Genomic DNA, 20,254 nt, shown 5'->3' with positions numbered 1-20,254 from the left:
GCTACCATAGTGTTTTGAGCAGCACTATTCTTCTTGATCGCACTAGATCAGTTTCTTACACTTTGTCTTGTCAACCTTAGCATACTTTAAAGTTATCTTGCTTTCGCACTAAACAGGTTGGTACAGTGTCCTCAAACTACTATTACAAATAGACTTGAGAAGAGGGTACAATGATTACAATGAAAGTTTTTTGGGATGAGTTTACACTTGACTCGTGTTTGAGGATATAATGATATGAACACACTCATAGCATGTCGTGTTGCATTGAGTGTTGATATGAAAATTTTGATATTCACAATATTTTCACTTGTACTTAAAAAAAAAAAAAATTTCTATTTGTGTTTAAGGAAATATCCATGGTTGTTGAAATCTTTTTTTTTTTTGGGTGGTGTCCGCGTTTCGAACCATGAACCTTACATATATTATGCGCTGTCCTTACCAATTGAGTTAAGCCCACGAGAACTGTTAAAATCAAAATTAAAACAATTTAAAGCGACTGGAAAAAATAAAAAATCATACAATGCATTATTTTTTATTTTTTTTAAGAAATACAATGCGAATATAATTGAATGTATTATGGTGCTTTTTAATGAAAATCATTTGATTCAGATCAATTTTTAGATTGATTTTTTCAAAACATAATAAAATCGAAAGCATATATAAGTAGCTAGGTCATGCTAACAAGTATTCTTAAGGTACGACTCCCTCCGTTTTTAAATATAAGCAAAATTTATTTTTTAAGTTCATTCATTTAATGATGTATGTGGTCCATATTATTAACCACATACATCATTAAATGAATGAACCTAAAAAGTCAATTTTGCTTATATTTAGAAACGGAGGGAGTACTTGTTAAGAATTTAAAAATGAAAACAATTGTTAAATTTTACGTAGAAAATGTTGTTTTTTAATCTTTCAATAAGTTGAATACACAATTTTCAAGATAAAATTTATATTTTGAGCTTTTTAACAAGTGTCATGAGGGCACTTGTTAAAAATACCCAAATTTAATGGTGAAAGTTATTACAAGATTCTAACCATGTCAACAAAATTAGGGAACGCGAAATTTGACTCGTGAGTATATGCTTAATTTGAACAAAATTGCAATTTTTCACAATTTTGTTGGATAATTAAAACAAATAGAACCGTGTTTAAAATGCTATGAAATTTTGCATATCTTTCTTGTGTATTTTTTTTATATGTCTATGCAAATTATCATTTTAAAATTCGATTTCTAAGTCGAGATTTCTATGCCGGCAAAAAATCACAAAAAAAATTCAATCTTCAAATCACTATTCTAGACTTTATGTCTAAAGGAAAAAATTTAAGGACAAAAATAGTAAGAATTTCAAACTACAAGACTTCGTGTATATGCAGAACAATTTGAACAATCTATATAATTTGATTTGATATCCATTAATTATATTGCACTAAATGATAGGATACTGCCAAAATTTTTTTTTTTGGTCAAGTAGTCTAGTGGCTAGAACTCACACAATTAAATTGTAGAGAAGTGCAGTGTCCAGGGTTCGAACCCCGGTCCCTGCATATAATATGCAATATCCCTACCAACTGAGCTAAGCTCACGGGGATAGGATACTGCCAAATTATATTGCACTAATTAAATTTTCATTGAAGAACTTTTTTGGGAGGATTTTGATTGAAGAACTTTTTTTCAGCTAATTTCAATAAAATTAAATATGTATTTGATTCCCATCAGAATTTCTACAATTCTATCGTCTTGTGTTTAGTTTTTGTTAAAAAAACTTTTGAACCGTCGTTGTTTTTTCAATTTTTTATTTATTTATGGAAAATTAGAATTAACTAAAATAAAACTAGATATCTTTTTGTGGTTCTTGATTCATGTTTAATTTTATTTTATTTTACGAATATTCCTTTAAAATTTATATTTTAATGAATATTTAAAAATCTCAAGAAATATTTAAATGCGATTGTAAGAGTCACTATAAACCATATTTCAATGGAGAACGCTTGACCTATAAACATTGATACGTAATAGGTATTTTTTTTTTTTTTGGTAGATAGACGAAATGGCAAAGCCATTATAAACTCACACATACAAGTGGAGGTACCGGAGTTCGAACCCCGGTCATGGCATCCGGCCTAACAATTTCGACATTTTGTCAGTTGAGCTAGGACTTCTGGATACGTAATAGGTACCTTATTCAGTCATTGAAATTATTTTTAGTTACACTATAAAAATAAAAATGCATGCTTTACGGTTCTAATCAATTGATGGCTCAATGTTTGCTTAAATATTGTAATTGAATCTGTTTCTTCGATATTGTGCAAATTCTCAAATTACATGGAATCACGGATTTATCTTCTAATTTCTCTTGGAATTTATTAAACTAAGATGCAACACATCAACATTTGCATGTCTTATGGAAACAAACGATGATAGTCCATATTTAAGCCCCATTTGTATTGGCTTATTTTGATCTTATGTGAGTTTATCTAGTGCCATAAGCATTTTTAAAAGTGTTTGGATAAATAAATAAAAATAGTTTATCATAGTTTCATAAGCTGCTTATGCCATATTTGCTAAATTTTCAGTTTACCCTCCGGCTTAACAAGAAGTTTATGAATTTATGTAACCTCCTTCGATTCTCTCTGGATCCACTTTTTCAAAACATATATTTTAATTATAATGTTAGTTATCTTTGGCAGTGCATGGGTAACAAATTGCTATATATTTATCTTACTAAATTAACACATGTAACTAAGTTTTTTTTTTTTATGGAAGATTTTTATTATTTTTTTGTTACGTAACAAAATGAAACTGAATTTTAATATTTTTTTTCCTATATGAATTTTTTTTTGTTACGTAACTATATACTTATCTAGTGTTAATTTTGTCTTCTATGAATATTGATATTTTTTTTAAATGACGAATATTGATTATACTATATATATAATTATAATTAATATATTATAATATTGTTTTTTACATCTTGATTAATTTTATCAAAAAAATCTTGATATTGTGGTTCGATTCTTTGATTTTTTTGTTAAATTAAAAATATTTAAAATTTCGATAATTGCTTATGTAATGTCACATCCAAACACTTCAATTTATGGAAGTACTTTTTTGTGTACATATCCAAACATAAATAACTTATCAAATATAAGAGCTTATGATGTAAGCTCTAATATTATAAGCCTTAATGCTATAAACATCTATATAAACTGTTTATCCAAACGGAGTCTTAATACTTAGTCTTAATGAGATTTAATTAAGCACGTAAGTGTATGCTGGAACTGACACATTTTGATTATGCTAATGTGTGGGAAGAACTTATTTCCCAATTTTATAGGATTCTCGCTTGCTCATGCTGGCAAGGTCATAAAAATAATTTCTCTCTTTTTTTTTCTATGAAAAAAAAATTATTATTCTTGTATAGTATCTTTTCTTTATTTAATTATATAATTAATATATCTTGATTTTGTATAACAAATTTGGTCTGAGACAAGACAACCCACCTTATGTGTCTCATAGAGACTCCTCTATAAAGATTTGTCATTGTTAAACAGTGATGCGATAGAAATTTCATTTTGATGACATGATAATCCAAATATTAAATATTTTCTAATCTATTAAGTGCCAAACGTTGGACACAAAAGTATTTTAATTTTTTTCGTTCTATTTAGGTCATTAAGTTTCAAACATTTTACAGTTCTATTTTGTAACTTAAGGAAGCAAAATGTAAAAATTTGTTATTTTTAAGACTAAAGTGTCCAAAATTTATAAGTTAAAGAAGCAAAATGATAAAATAAAAAAATAAAAACTTATGAGATCAAAATGTATATTGTTCATAACTTAAATGATGAAATTGAACAAAAAAAATTAGGGAACCAAAATATAATCTAAATTTTTTTATGGAACCACATCAATTACGTGAACTTAAAACCCATTTGGGGTTGGTCTAGTGGTTGGCTTGGGATCTTGGAGTTTGCTCCTCCAGAGGTCTCAGGTTCGATTCCCTTTGGTGCCAATTTCGGTGGGCTAAGTCCATACAGAACTTGCTCTGGCTTTAAACGGGCCCCCCGCAAGTGGGCGGTGGGATTGGTCCCCTCGGATTAGTCGATTCTTGGATCGGATACCGAGTTTTCAAAAAAAAAATAAAAAATTACGTGAACTTAATCTCAAAGAGAACATCGAGTAAATGACGAAATTGAACAAAAAAATTAGGGGACTAAAGTTAAATCTAAAAATAATTTATGGAACTATATTGATCCGATGAGCGTAATCTCAAAGAGAACATCAAACTAAACTGAGACCCTAAAACAAAATATTTAGCATTTTGTATATTAAAGTTATTATTTAAAAAATCAATAAGTACAAAGAAAAAGAAAAGTGAAAATCAATATAAACCAAGCAAATTAGTGGATAAAAAATAGCGCTCGTCCATTTCGGCAAAAGGAAAAGACGCGCCACTTAGCAGTGTTGCATTTTTTTCTTGGCTTTCGCACCGGTTTCCGATCCACTAAAGGTGGGCGACTAATCCGGCTCGTGCGTAGAGGCATGCGCACTATCCAAGCGTTGTTCCTCTGGGAATCAAACCCAGTATTCTCCGAGTACGTCCTTGGAAGGAGCTCCTTGCCACTTGAGCCCAAGCAACTTGGTTAGCAGTGTTGCATTTTGATAATTTAGTGTTACCAAATTGACACATTTAGATTATAGTGTTTTTATTTTCCATTATTTGTTTTTATCTAATTAAGGTTTTAATTACTGCTATTAATTTTTTTTTTAAAACTTGTTAACTCGTCTTAATTGTTGTTTATTTCTTTAACCAAAATGACTATACTAGGCACCTATAAAATGACTTGCTAGGAGGTCTAGCAAAATCACAAACTCCCAACCTTTAAAATACCTAAGTACTACTACTAGCTATTCCAATGACCATGGCCAACAGTACCATTTCAATCATATTAGTCATCCTTGCAACAAAGGTTTATGGCCTAGCAACAAAGGTTCTAAGCTAGGAGGAGATTGTGATCCCCACAAACAACACTTGTTTGATTGGAGCAAAGTAAGTTATGCTTTAGTATTATTATTATTATTATTATTATTATACCATGATCTACAAAATGTAAATTATATATATATATATATATATATAGTAGGAGAGGATCAACTCAAGAAAGATTGGCCATCATTAGAAATGAGGCATAAATCAAATCCACCGGTACCACGTATTGATAACCTTAGATTTTGGGGGGAGCAGTGGGTAAAGCATGGAACATGCTCAGTGTCGATGTTGGATCAATATGAATACTTTTCTTTGGCATTGAAACTCTATAATGGTATTAACCTAAGAGAGATGCTTCGAAAGGAGAGTGTTATACCCCGTGGGACTCTTGTAGCCAGACAAGCCATTTTCGACGCTATAAGAAAACACATGAAATGCAAACCACAAATTCGATGCCAAGAGATTCAGAATCAATATTATTTATATGAAATTAGGTTTTGCTTGACTGCAAGCAAAGATCCAAAGTTCATAGATTGTAATACTGAATTTGTTGGTTGTTCAATCAATCCCGAAGTGTATTTCTAATCATTTTAAATATGATATTTAAATAAAGATGATATTGTGGCAATTTAAGCCTTTAGTCTAATGGAAATTTATATTGCTTTCCTTTAGTAAGTAAAATGATTTAGTCCAATATTTATTTTCATTATAAGAGTTTGATTTTTTAAAAAAAAATTTCTAAGATTTAGATAGAAAAGTAGACACATAACCTTTGTTCTTGATGATTATATATCAATATGTCTATTAATTTGATTACCGTTATAGCACAAAAAATGTAATTTATAGTTCAAATTTATAATTTTATTTGATCTTTAGCATGGAGTATCAGCCCTATAAAATTTAAAAGCATTCCTTCAATTTTTTTTTTTTAAAAGCATGAGTTTTAGTCCTTGTTTTTTTAGACCTTGTTAAATTCAAATTTGTTTAATTATCATTAAATTTTTAAATGTTTGAGTAATTTTATTCAAACATATTTATAATATTATAAAATATATATATATATAGAGGGCATATCAAGTGAGATGTTTTTTATTGTGAGAGATGAGAGGGTTAGATCCTGACCATTAGATTAATTTTTATTGTGTTCTTTAATTTTAATCACCACATAAAATTCCTTTCCTCATTTCCTTTCCTTCGTCGTCTTTTTTTTTTCCTTTCTTCGTTGCCTTTTCCAGTTCTTGCCAAAACTTGTTCATGGAATCAATTCAATTTTTTTTCTTTCTTAATTCAATTCAATTGAGTAAATTAAAACATAAACTATAAAATCGAAAGAAAATATAAGAATGTAATTTATATTTGTCCTATGCAAAAGCGATGATGACACAGACAGATGATGATGGGTTTTGTGAGGTCGGAGGCTACGACAACGTAAACGTTATGCAAAGGCGAAGACGTGGTTCTTACGTTATGCAACGTTTCTGGGTTTCTTGATTGAATTCTCCTCCTCGCCGCGTTTTTGGGTTGATTTTTTTGTTTTTAATGAATATATGCATTTTCTACTTTTATTGGAAAAACCATCACAGTTAAAAAATAATCGAATTAAAAATTCAATTTTTTTTCCTTCTTTTCCTCTCTGTTTGTTAGATTAACAAACCATGGTATTTGCATAATTATATTAACTGGGTTTGCAAAACAATAATCAAATAATGAATTTAGATGGAATAGAGAGGTTGTGGTTTATTCAAAATTCAATTTATTATAGAAAACCAATAACTGAATGATGAAAATTCAATTCTTGTTGGATGGGATGAGGATCTGAGTTTCTGAAATCGAAACAACCAGGCAAATAGAGAAGATGAAAGGTTCTTTTTTAAAAAGAAGAGAAGATGAAGGTCAACAATTTAGAGCACGTGACTTTTAAAATGGAACTTTTAAATCTCAGCCACTTGTTTTGATCTAATGGTTTGTGTTTGTTCCTCTCATCTCTCACAATAATCACTCCTCTCATTTAAAACACTCCCTATATATATATATATATATATATATATATATATATATGACCCTCATTATACAAAATTATGGGTCCCTCGCTATCCTGGATCGGTCAGAAGGGCAATCCAACGCTGACAAATGAACTAAATGTCCACCAGACTAAGACACATTACCAAGAGGAACATGCTAGCTTTGGTGCACAACACCCCATTGAGGCATGCCCCGCGCATCAGACACCTTTCATGTGTCCTCCAACGGCCTCCTGATGAGGCACCACATTTCACGGGGACGGTTATTCTCACACACGAAGGGTCATATCTGAGGTAGTCGAGGAGGGCGGCCGTCCTAGCCCCTAAAAAATAAGTTCAAAATTTGGCCCCCCAAAATATAAAATTAAGGGTTCATTAAGTAGAAAAATATTAGTGAATGCTTTTTTTTTTTGACTAAAATAAACGATATTCATTCATTCAAATTGATAGAGTACATCGATACAATACAAATCTAAATTCGCTATAAACAAAAAGGATGAATCTGTGAACAAACTCACAACATCCATGTTAATAGCATAAAACGGCAAAGTACCTATGCCTACAAATATGACTAATATGACTATATTCAAGTCTCCGGAATACTCATGTCTTCGGATCTGCAACGTTGACGACGCCAAAGTCATTGTCATTGATCGGATTTGCACTTGCTCAAAGCTAATCTTTCAAGCTGAATCAAATAAACACCGCACTAAGACGGAAAAATAAAAAACACACCGCACAAAGACGGGAAATCAAGACAAACAGAGTAGTTCAAAGACGACGAAATCACAAAAACAAACAAAAGAAAACATAAAATATGTGAAATCACTTATTCAATTAGGATAGAAGAAAAAACAACTCGGAGGGGTGATTTTTGGGTCAAAATTGACCATAAATCACCCATCTGAAAAGAAGAAGAAGAAAGTGGTAAATGCTAAAACCATAATAATTAGGAATTGAATGTCACATTTCCAAACTTAATAAAATATCATCTTCAAGAAAACTATTTTATCACTTTAGGAATTCAATTTTTTTATATATACTAATTAGGTATAGGGCCTAAATTGTAACTTCGTCCATAAGCCACCAAAATCTTAGAAACAACCCTGCAAATCCGCCTGTATAAGGGTGACTTAGCTTCACCCCAAAGTATGATTCGCTTTTCCTACACTTGTTACGCACTCCTTCTCATTTCCCATACCGACTTAAATGTTGGAGGGTTAATGTGTTTGTAGACACTTTTTATTTCATCGCGAAGACTTGTCGTCACTATGCCTCTATCTGTCCCTCACCAGACAGTTCAGTCGTTTAACATCTACATAGGCCGTCTGATAAATCAAATGGGGGATATGGAAAAGCAATTAAAGTAGAGAGATAGAAATCTGAAAATATAAAAAGAAACAATATAGCATTAGCATGATCTTTGACATTTATTATTCCCTCAAATTTGGCTATTTCCACACAGAGAGATAAAGTACAAGCTTGAAAATGGTAAAATCAACACCACCATATCATACAAATCGTGTTCCAAAGCTGAGCATGAACATTTGCCTATAGAATAAATTTTGTTTTACAAGATTCTAGTAATTTCCTAATTTGTATATTGGTTTGCAATATCCATTTTTTATTCTATATGTTTGTATTTTATATAGGTACTGTTTTGGTTATATATTTTTTTTTTTTTAAGAAATTAAAATGGGATATATTAATAACGGTGGCGGGATGTTTCTCGGTACAAGGTGTACCAAGGAACCCACCCCAAGAACCAAACCGTTAATACAAAGTATATACAAAGAAGGTTAGTTGATACTCAAACACATCAAAGGATCCGACCACCATCTCTGTGAACCGTACACAAATGTGACATTGTTAGCTTTTAGCCACCAAAACGAATGAAACTTTACTTTATCTGAGAGCTGAACAATAGGAGTTTGTTTTGCTGATGTTGATATGAGTCTTGTTAACGAGTGCCCTGAGACACTCTTTAAGGATTCTAAAAGAAGAAAGTATGTTATAAAAAAGTTAAAGATTTCGATTTCCGATGCATTGATTACATATATTTTCCTGATAAATTACCATTTAAAGGCCTTAACTAGTGCTTCGGAGGTATTGGTTAACATTTCCCTATTGGATACTGATTTTAGGTGACGACAAGCATATTGTTTCTCCTCGTTATGCTAAATTATATGTTTTTAATAAAAAATAGGTTTGTTTTATTTTTCATAAAAAAGGGGATGATTTTCTTTTGTTTTTAATAAATAATAGGTTTGTTTTGTTTTTCATAAAAAATGGGATGATAAGAATAGGAATATATGTTTATTTGTTCAGCAAAATTAAAGAGAAAAGTTAGGAACGATTTGTTTATTTTGATTTCCCTAACAATTAACATTAACATTTTGATTAAATTAAATAAGGTTAATTAAATAGGGTTAATATCGTAAAATTAAGCAAAGAAGTTAGGTTAAATCTATGGCAAAATTTTGCGGGTTAACTTTAAGGAATAAGAGATATTTTTATATTTTTATCTCACCAACTTTAATCGTATTTCCCATTGGTGGTGATGCTAGACGTCTCTGTTTTTGGGATCCGATTTTAGAGCGTCTAAGATCTAGATTGTCGGAATGGAAAAGTAGAAATTTATCTTACGGTGGTCGCTTGATTCTCCTTAAGTCTGTCCTGTCTTCACTGCCTGTCTACGCCCTTTCTTTTTTCAGAGCTCCCGCAGGATACTGAATCAGATGTTTGGCTTTGGCGGCCCAACATTGGTGATGGGTACACTGTTCGTGGTATGTATCAAATGCTCATGCGGCAGGAGATGCACAATTATGACATTGTTTCGGATGCTCCGTGGCATAAGAGTGCTCCTTTGAAAGTCTCTATTTGCGCGTGGCGTCTTCTCCGCAATAGATGACCAGCAAAGGATAATTTGGTGTGACGAGGTGTTATTTCTTATGATTCTCAATTTTGTGTTACATGTTGTGGACAAAATGAAACAATAGACTACTTAATTATTCATTGTCCTATTTTTGGTGCTCTCTGGCAACAAATTAAAACTTGGATTGGTGTGTTTTCTGTGGATCCTCATCAGGTTTTGGACCATTATTATCAGTTTGTTTATTCTTCAGGTGGTTATGCTCCAAGAAGGTCTTTTCTTCATTTGATTTGGCTTTGTGGTATTTGGGTTATTTGGAATAAAAGAAATTATAGATTGTTTGTCAACACAGCTAAAACAACAGAGCAACTTCTTGAGAAGGTTAAGATTACATCTCTCAAATGGTTGAAAGCAAAAAATGTGTGCTTTCCTTTTGATTATCATTTGTGGTGGCAGCATCCCCTTGCTGGTTTAGGGATTGGCTGATGTATTATTCGTTCATGTCTTTTGTGGTTTGATTGGAACTATTTTGTAACCTTATTTTGTCTCCTTTGGCACTCCTTATGCTAGGGAACAAAACTCTTTGTTAATATATCTCATTTTGACTTGTTCAAAAATAAAAAAAACTTTAATCGTTTTTCCATACGGCTTTGTACATGTTTGAGAGGCTCATTATTTCAAAATAAATCGTAATTTATTTACTTTTGAGTTTTGAATGGAAAGAAGGAACTTATTACGAAATGAAACGAAAAAACACCTCTAATATCATCGAGTAACAATACAGACCAAAATAACTTCTCTAAAAAAATAAAAAAAAAGACAAAAATGAGGAAAGGAAAAACATTTTACCGTTCATTATATCGAAAACCCTTGCTAGCAATTGGTCAAGCGAAATTGATCAATACTATGAAAAACTATGTTTCATAATATTGATCAATTTTGCTTAACTTAATTGAGAAAGTTCTCTATAAGTTATGTATATGAAACAAACACCTTACTTATTCATCTATGAGTGAATTTTTAGCCAATAGACTACTTGATTAAAAAGAATCTTATATAAAACGAAAGAACAATTAATATTTTGGTCGATTGATGAGATAAAAGGGGATATACAGAATCCGAATTATAAATGTTAGTTATTGTTTTCTTGAAAAAATTAATGTTATTTAATGTTTTTTATAAAAAAAAAAAAATTAAGTTTTATGTTTACGGATACTTCTTTTATGGGTTTTTTTGGTGGTGGCGGTCGAGTTTAAACTTGAACCTTGCATCCCTACCAGCTCAACTATGCTCATGATGAGTTCTTTTTTAAGTTTTAAAGTGATTAAATATGTCTTTAAAAAATTTAAAAATATAATTATTTTAGTGTAAAAATATCATAAATTATAATACATTTACTTCTCAGTTAAGTATTCTTTTGTTTAAAAACACGTTTCACTCACCGAAATCCACAAATCCAACGACAATTGAATTCATCAAATCTTTTACTCTCACGTTTTCGAAGATGGCCAAATCCGTAAGTGAAAAAAAGGTTAGGAATCACATACCCAATGATCTTATATTCTATATTTTGGTAAAACTTTCTTTAAAATCTTTGAAAAGATTCGGATGCGTATGTAAAACATGGGCACTCTTATTTGAAAATCCTCATTTCCGCCGTAATTTCATATCTATTCCTCACTCTTATGATACATCTCTCCTCCTATATGAGGTTGAAGAGTCTCATGATTATTCTCGTTCTTTCTATTCACTTTCTGGTGCGAGGTATGAGAATCGAGTCAAATTAGACTTTCCCAACCAGTTTCAAGAGGAAAACCCTTTCATTGATTTTTATGGTTGTGATACTATTACCGGAACTATTTTCCTTACACAAGGAAACACACTTGTATTGTGGAATCCAGCTACCCATGAATTCAAGACCATTCCTCCCAGCCCCGTTGAGTCTTTACCACCTTATCGGGAGGTTTCGATTGGTCTTCATGGGTTTGGTTATGACCATATTAAAGAGGACTTTAAGATTATTAGGTACATACAATTCACTTCAATAAGTAGCGGTCGTCTTGAACGTCTCCATGTGCGTTATGAAGATGTGTCGTGGAACGAAATATCATATCAACCCGAATGGGAGATTTATAGCTTAAGGTGTAATTCTTGGAAGAAACTTGATGTCAATATGCCTAAGCGATGTAATATTGGTCAATTTGAACCATCATACATAAATGGAATGTCTCATTGGTGGTCTGAAAGTGACAACCGTGATGAACATTTATTAGTTTCATTTGATTTGAACAATGAGATGTTTTTTACAACATCCATACCCATAGACATACCTTTAGACATAGATACAAACTTTTATCTTGGTTTTGTGTGTAGACGATTGGTGGTGCTTAATAGATTCATTGCTTCGATCTCGTGGTATTTATTAGATACAACTACTTTTCACATATCAATTTTGGGTGAACTCGGCGTGAAAGAATCATGGACTAAACTCTTTGTTGTTGGACCACTACCCTACATGGAGCGTCTTATTGGAGCGGGACAAAATGGCGATATATTCTTTCAAAAAAAAGATGGTAAACTAGTTTGTTTCAGTTTAAGTACCCAGAAGGCCGAAGAACTTGGTGTTAGAGGAGCCCACTTTTATGATATTGCAATTTACAAGAAAAGTCTTCTCAACGTTGGAGGAATAAATCATTATAATTGAGTATTGATGTTTGTTTCTTAGAGATTTATGATTGTATTTATCAGAATTTTACCTTGTAATAAAAATAAAAAGTGGTTTTGTCAATCAGTACCAATATCATATGTTAATGAGAAATCAAGAAAGTATTAAATGATTATGAATATTGTTGCTTTATCTTCAAAGTTGATTCTCTTTCTATTTGTAGACTGGTGTGGTTTTTATTCCAATTTTATGTAGAGATAGAAAATATGTGGAGAACATGATTAGTGTTTCAGTATATGCATTACTCTTCGGTACAACATATCCATTTTATTTTCACACAAGCTTCGAGCCACATATCCTGTTATGACCACAATACTAAGCAACATTGTTTCAATTATTGATTCTGTTTCCTCCATCTGTCTTAGTTTCCATAATGAGTGGTTCTCAATAATTTGGCTCAAATTGGAGTTGCTTTGGGTATTGAAGATACAGCCATATTGTTGTCAGTCTTCTGCTTTTGCAATTTTATCGATCGTCTAGGTGCTGGTGCTGTCTCTGGACACTTTGTTAGGTCTTTCTATTTAAAAAGTCATAGAATATACAATTTATGATTGTTTTTTTAATTAGCATTAAGCAGTTTTAATTTTTCTGCTTAATTTTATTGTTGGTCTCCTAAGCTTGTATTTGTAGTCGTTTTATCCTCCTCACTTTGAAATGGTTAGAATAGAAAATCTGGCTCTACAATAATAAGCAGATGATTAAACACACAAGAACATAATGATTGATCAGAGCTCGGTCAATTGTGCTTGCATCTTTGCCCCCCACACCCCAAACCCTTTTAGTCGTTACTGAACAAACGAAAAGGTCAAGCCTAAAGGGTAGACTCACTTTGTTAGGTTCGAGCATTATAGGTTTAAGATTGGTATATGTGTCATGTTTGGTGTCGGTGTATGTGTTTCATAGCTTCCCAGACTATACTTTCTTCATTATTAACTAAATCATCAAATTGTTGTGATCTTAGCTTTTTGCCATAATTTGAGCTGATGTAGTTGTTATTATCTTTTATACTTGGCGTGGACATAAAGTGATGAGGTTATCATCATAGGATTTTTGCTTTATGCTTCAGCTCTAGACGACACTCTTTATAATGTTTCCAACTTCCAACTATTTCTGAGCTTTCTGGTTTCAAGCTCTTTGGTCTAATTCAGTATGTATGGTTCTTATGAGTTTCACATATATGGTAAGCCTTACAACTTTACAAGTATTAACCCAATAAAGATCATGTAAACAACAAGTATCTATCCCAAGGGTCTTTCATTAAATTCATTTATCAAGAAAGAAAATTATTCAAGTCGTAAAATGCAGTAAATAGTAAACCTATAATTTACCAAATAAGAGTAAGTTGCGGCTGCCACCAACACCTTACCTATATTTTTTATTTTCTTCTCTGATTTTTAGCAAAGTCGTGGATGACATCTACAACTTGTGTATTTTTTCTTCTTCTTTAAGAGAGTGTAAAAACAAGCGCGTAAATAGTAAACCCAAAAAAACTATGTATTAGGCAAGTTGAGAGAGACTGGTTTAACACCACCACCACCTCCGGTTGTTCCTTTATTTGATCATATTTTGCTAGTTGTAACAAGGCCAGTAGCATTTCGTAAGGATGCATATTAATGGTAAACAATGTATCACTTCATTGCCAACAAACTTCACCCTTCATGGCTTATAAGGTTAACAATGAATCAAGCCAATTTAAACAATGTTTGGAATTTCAACTCAATAATTAACTCATTGAAAATAGTTCATGAACTAAATGGGTTGAATAGAACTGAAAATCATGTTCGTTAACTAAATGAGCTGAACTTAAATTATATATAGTTTGACTCGTTTGGTTCATAAGTTGACTTGATTATATGTATATGTGTGTGTGCGTGCGTGTGTGGAATTACATGCACTGATTTTAGCGTGTGTTTTGTATTTGTGTTTGTCCTTTAAATGATATATGCTTGTGATAGCTTTAGTCTTCACTTCCGATATGAAATCCTTACTTGATCAAAAGTAATGATGTATGTTTTATCCTTTTAAATTTTGTCTTGAAACTAAATTAGTCATTGTTGTTATTTTATCTAATGTTGTTGGGTTGCATGCTCACTCTCTAATTGCAACTTAACAGTTGCTAACAACATTTCTTCCCGTTCATCCAATTTAACCTCAAGAAGAAGCAAGTTAAGGTCTTCACCGCCTCCTCAACCATCACCATCACCTCCACCTCCAGCTGTTCCATTTGATCATTTTTTGCTAGTTCTATCGTTGCCTCCCACGTTTTGTAAGGAATTAAATTTAGTTATAAATAAAAAACATGTATTACTATACCCTCCACGGTTTATGGCCTAGCAACAAGGGCAACTCTGGGCTAAAAGTAGGAGAGAATCAATTAAACAAAGACTGGCCATCATTGGAAGAGAAGACTAAAATCGGTCCAGGTCGTACTGACAACATTCCATTTTGGATTGAACAATGGAAAAACCATGGCACATGCTCAGTGTCCATTTTGGATCAGGTTCAATACTTTTCTTTGGTATTGAAAATGTACAATACCATTAACGTAAGAAATATCCTTCAAAGGGAGAATGTCATTCCCGGTGGAACCTGTATGTAGCTAAAGAAGTCTATTCTAGAGCTATACAAAACCAAATGAAATTCAAGCCACAGATTCGATGCCAATAGATTCAGAATCAAAGTTATTTATATGAAATAAGATTTTGCTTGTCTGCAAGCAAAGATCCAAAGTTTATAGATTATACTTTTGAATACGTTGGTTGTGACAAACCTGAAGTGTATTTCTGATCATTTAAATTAGGGTTAAATATGTTTTTGGTCCCTACATTTTTCCTCATTTTAATTAATAGTCCTTACATTTCAATAAATGTTTTTAAAATCCCTACATTTTTCATCCGTCAGCACAAATAGTCCCTGCCGTCAAATTATGCCCAACCATCAAACAGAGTGCTTACGTGGCATTTTTTTTTTGTTGATACGGGTTTTTAATGGATTGGACCGAATTGAATGGTTAATTTGACCCGACCCATGGATATAACCCATTTCATTGGTGATTCAAATCCCTAAATTCCCAAAAAAATTCTTCTTCCTCCTTTTATATGCACTTTTATGAATTTTATGAATTTATAGTATCCAAAATAACCCACTTTTATATGCACTTTTAACCCAATTTTATATGCACTTTTATGAACACCAAAAAAACAGAACTATACACAGTCTCTCCTTATAAACCGAACATGTTATAAACAGAACTATACACCAATAAAAACATGCCACTTAGCATAATTATAAGCTCACATTATATAACTACAAAATGAACATGTTATAATAATTTTGAGATGTTAAAAAAACAACGGTGACACTTGAATAACATAAAATGCAATTGGCATTCCAATTGTATATCACATTGAACTTGCAATTGGTACTCCAATTGTCTACACTGGAAATGTTGACCAACAAAAAAAGCCTGTCATCAGTAGTAGTTAAGCTTCATCACAAAGTTCACAAAATAGATGAAGCATTACACGCAAAAGCTTGATTACAAATTCTTAATTCACAGGCAAACATGTATCAAGCATAAAAAAAGGTCCTAATAATCTAAGTTAATATTCCATGATTTAATTTCATGCATCTTCTTCTGGCTTTGGTGTTTTCTCTCCCACTTCATTATGCCATTTCGCGAGCCCGACTACCAATTGCTTCATTGTCTCTTCAAACACATTTGGTGGTAAGGCTTTCAATGTTTGGAATATGGTTTCAGCTTCATTATGACCAGACTGCATAACATTTCATTCATAAATAAATAAATATTCTCTTAAACATGTTACCACAAGTAAATACTCTCTTAGTAAAGTTAAAAGACTTACCACATTATTAGTCCCCACAGATTTAGCAGAGTTATCAGCAACAACTTTTCTTTTCTTGGTAGCAGCTTGTTGTTTCCTTTTCACAACACCACTAGACTGACCATCAACTACTTTCTTACAAGGTCTCCCCTAATAATAGAATTCAACATGTTAAAGCATAATAAAAGAGAAAAATATAATAGACTGCAAAAAAAAGCATACTCTTTTCTTAGGTGCAGCAACAGGGGCCTGGCTTATCTGTGTAGATGCAACAACAATTGGCTGGCTTGACTGAGCAGGTGCTGCAACAGTTGGCTGGCTTGACTGGGTAGGCAGAGGTTGAACCTCATCAATGCTTACTGCAGCATCATCAACAGTAGGAAGAACTGCCTTACAGGTTCTCTTGTTATGTCCAACTTTCAAGCATCTCTTACACCTAGTTGTGGTATGTGCTCTTGACCACTTACCATTTTCCATCCTTTCTTCATCAGGTTCTCTTCTCCTTAACTTCTTGGGTCTCCCAGGGCCACGTTTGAATTGAGGGGGTAAAACTTCTGGGTAGTTTGTCTTAGGCCACTTATTCTGACCATTAATTGGTGAAATAATTTGATCATAGCAGTCTTGGTAACAAACCTTGGTGTAACACCTATTCACATATGTAATAGGATCATCACCCTTCATATTAATGGCTGCAACTGCATGCCTGCAGGGGATTCCCACCAAGTCCCAAGAGTTACATGAACAGCTTCTTTTTCCTAAGTCTACCACAAACTTATCAAGAAAAAGTGAATGTGTAACTTCAAATTTCAACCCCCCTACCCAAGTAGCAAACCAGTTTCCACTTTTTTCAATCTCCCAGTCAAGTCTCTTCTTAGGTTTAGGCATTATAGTCCCTCTATATTTTTCAGATTTCTCCTTAAGCTTTGCAAATCTACCCATTAAGTATGTCCTAATCCACTCAAACATAGTTATAATTGGCTTTTCCCTTTGCAATAAAATTGTTGCATTAAAACTCTCACTAAGGTTATTTATCAGCACATCACACTTTGTATGATATGAAAAGGCATGTTTGCACCAACCTTTCTTAGGGATATTCATCAGCCATTCATAAGCAGGTTCACTAATATTCTTGATCTGTTGCATCTTCTCCTCCCATGCCTCCACATATGTAGCCTTAGCTGCAGCCATCATGAGGTCTCTTATAAGGGTCCCACCACCAAACTTCTTTTTAAAATTTGCATAGAGATGTCTAAGATAGAATCTGTGTTCTAGACCACCAAGTATCTCATCAAAAGTCTGGATCAATCCCTACAATAACAAAAAACAGGCACACAAAACAATTTAAATATTCTCAATATGTCTAGAACAACATCAAATGAAATGAGCATAAAGTGTTAAAACACAAACTAAAGTTACCTTTTGTTGATCACTTATGAATGTCCACCTACTGTCACCAATATCATCAAGTAGGTTTGTTAAAAACCACCTCCATGTTTCTTTACTTTCAGTCTCAACCACTGCAAAAGCAATTGGCAGGTATTGATCATTAGGGTCTCTTCCCACTGCAATTAGTAGCTGTCCACCATATTTATTCTTCAAATGACAACCATCTACACCAATGAATGGCCTACAAGCAATTTTCAAAGCCTTCTTGCAACCATCGAGGCATAAGTAAAACCTTCCAAACCTAGGCTCCAACGTAGGGGCAGGCCTTTCAATGTGCAACTTACAATTATTTCCACGACATGCTCTTTTTAATTCCTCACTATAGGACCACAACAATGCATACTGCTTGACACTATCACCATCCACAAGCTTTCTAGCTATTTGTCTAGCTTTAAAAGCTGTTGAAAATGTTATGCCAGTTGAATACTTGGTTCTAACTTCAGTAACAACATCATTAATCTGCATCCCTTTAGAGCATTTCATCCTATCAAAGATAACCTTAGCTACCCACTCAGACTTAGCATTCTTGTTATCAAAGACTCTCCCACATGTGTGTTTTGGTACAAGTGTCTTAACCCTAAAAGTGTGACTCCTAACAACTCTACTAACCAACGCAGTGTAACCACATGTGTCAAAAGACTTACAAACCACCCTAACCCTATCTGCATCATTTTTCCTAAACTTTACCTGCTTTCCATTCAACACATTGTGTTCAAGAATTGCATCTTTGAACTGTTTCAGTGAAGAGAATTCCATGCCCACAGTGAACTTAAATGTTTTAGTAAGATCTTCACTTCTAAACTTGGGATATCTTGGCTTAAGTTCAGCACATCCATCACCACCAGAATCACTCGCACTATCAAGATCTTCTGACACATAATCATCTTCAGCCTCATTAAGTTCATCAGCACCATCACCATCATGTGGAGCATTACTATCATCAACATCATTAGGTTGTCTAACTTGAGAAGTTCCTTCACCAGCAAACTCAACCAGCTCTTCTTCAAATCCATCATCTAACCCTAAGTCCCTCTCTTCTTCACTGTCTTCAATGCTTACATCCAAATCTGAATGCTCACTTTCACAATAATCATCATCAGAACCAGACTCATCAGTAGGAATAGCCACACCCTTGCCTTTGTCTTTTCTCACACTGTCATTGTCCAAACACACAGGATAACTTGCATTTGCATTAGCTTCATTTACATACTCCACATATATTTCAACTGGAGCATTGTGATCAGTAGCATACTTTGATATTTTGGAAGCATCTTCATCATCACCAACCTTGAACAAACCAGAATCTAGTGATATAGTTGTAGGTTTCCACCACATTTTAAATTCTCCAGCAGTTGTGTCCAACTCTTTCACAGTTCCTTGAATCTCAAAAAAAGACCACCTATCTTTGTCTAGACCATCCATTGCATGAGTAGCGCCACCCACATACTTCATCCCATTGTCACTTACAAAAAAACCCTTAACATGAAATATACTTGTAAAAGCCATACCTACCAAAACAAAGGGCAAAATGGTAAGTTCCAACACACAATCTGATTTTAAGGCAAAAACGAAAATACAGTTGATTCCAAACATAAAGATTTCAAACCCAACATTACTGCTCTACCCCACATGTATTCAATACAACAAAAGAGCATCAAAAAACCCCCTTTCCCATGTTCAAATCGAAAAAAAACAGTAAACAAAGCCAACTTGAAAGCAAAGGACAAAAACAAACTCAATAGTTTATTACCAACAGTAAACAACAATAACAAAACCATTTTGGACCACAAGAATCATCAAAGAAACAAACAAACATTAAACAATACAAATCCTAAAAGTTAACATACCTGAACCACAAAACAGAACGCGAAAATCACAGATACAACTTGAAAATCAACCAACACACTAAACACAACGAACTTGAATTGGAACTGGGATTCGGTAGCGCCGCTAGGTGTTCTTCAAAGGAGGACTTTCTGAAAATCTAGGGTTTCTATTTTTTGGCTTTGTTATTTGTAGGGTCTCTTTACTTTCTGTTTATATTATTTTAATTGTATTTTAGTGTTAATTATTTGATTAAAATATAAATTAACACTAATCTATATTTTAATTAACAATCATTTGATGAGTGGGACCCATTGCCACATATACTTCCACGTCAGCGTCCAGTTAATTATTTGACGGCAGGGACTATTTGTGCTAACGGATAAAAAATGTAGGGATTTTAAAAATATTTATTGAAATGTAAGGACTATTAATTAAAATGAGAAAAAATGTAGGGACCAAAAACATATTTAACCCTTTAAATTATGATATAAGTTAAAATGTATGGCACAGGCGATCAATAATGA

At 32.9% G+C, this 20,254-nt stretch overlaps 2 protein-coding genes across 2 annotated transcripts; one reads left to right on the top strand and one right to left on the bottom strand.

The window, feature by feature from the left end:
- Positions 1-11,391: 11,391 nt before the first annotated feature.
- On the top strand, positions 11,392-12,591 carry LOC11432532 (putative F-box protein At3g16210). Its single transcript, XM_003597902.4, has one exon. The coding sequence runs from the start codon at positions 11,392-11,394 to the stop codon at positions 12,589-12,591; it is 1,200 nt and encodes a 399-aa protein (XP_003597950.2).
- Positions 12,592-16,235: 3,644 nt separating this feature from the next.
- Positions 16,236-19,409, bottom strand: LOC112419061 (uncharacterized). The gene is made up of 4 exons (XM_039831146.1): positions 17,874-19,409; positions 16,680-17,765; positions 16,479-16,607; positions 16,236-16,388 (listed from the first exon to the last, which is right to left on the bottom strand). Exons 1-4 carry the CDS (start codon positions 19,407-19,409, stop codon positions 16,236-16,238), a joined length of 2,904 nt encoding a protein of 967 aa, XP_039687080.1.
- Between the last annotated feature and the right edge of the window lie 845 nt (positions 19,410-20,254).

Source organism: Medicago truncatula, chromosome 2 (assembly GCF_003473485.1).
Source record: "Medicago truncatula cultivar Jemalong A17 chromosome 2, MtrunA17r5.0-ANR, whole genome shotgun sequence".
Classification (NCBI taxonomy): domain Eukaryota; kingdom Viridiplantae; phylum Streptophyta; class Magnoliopsida; order Fabales; family Fabaceae; genus Medicago; species Medicago truncatula.
This window is presented reverse-complemented; position numbering and strand designations above follow the sequence as displayed.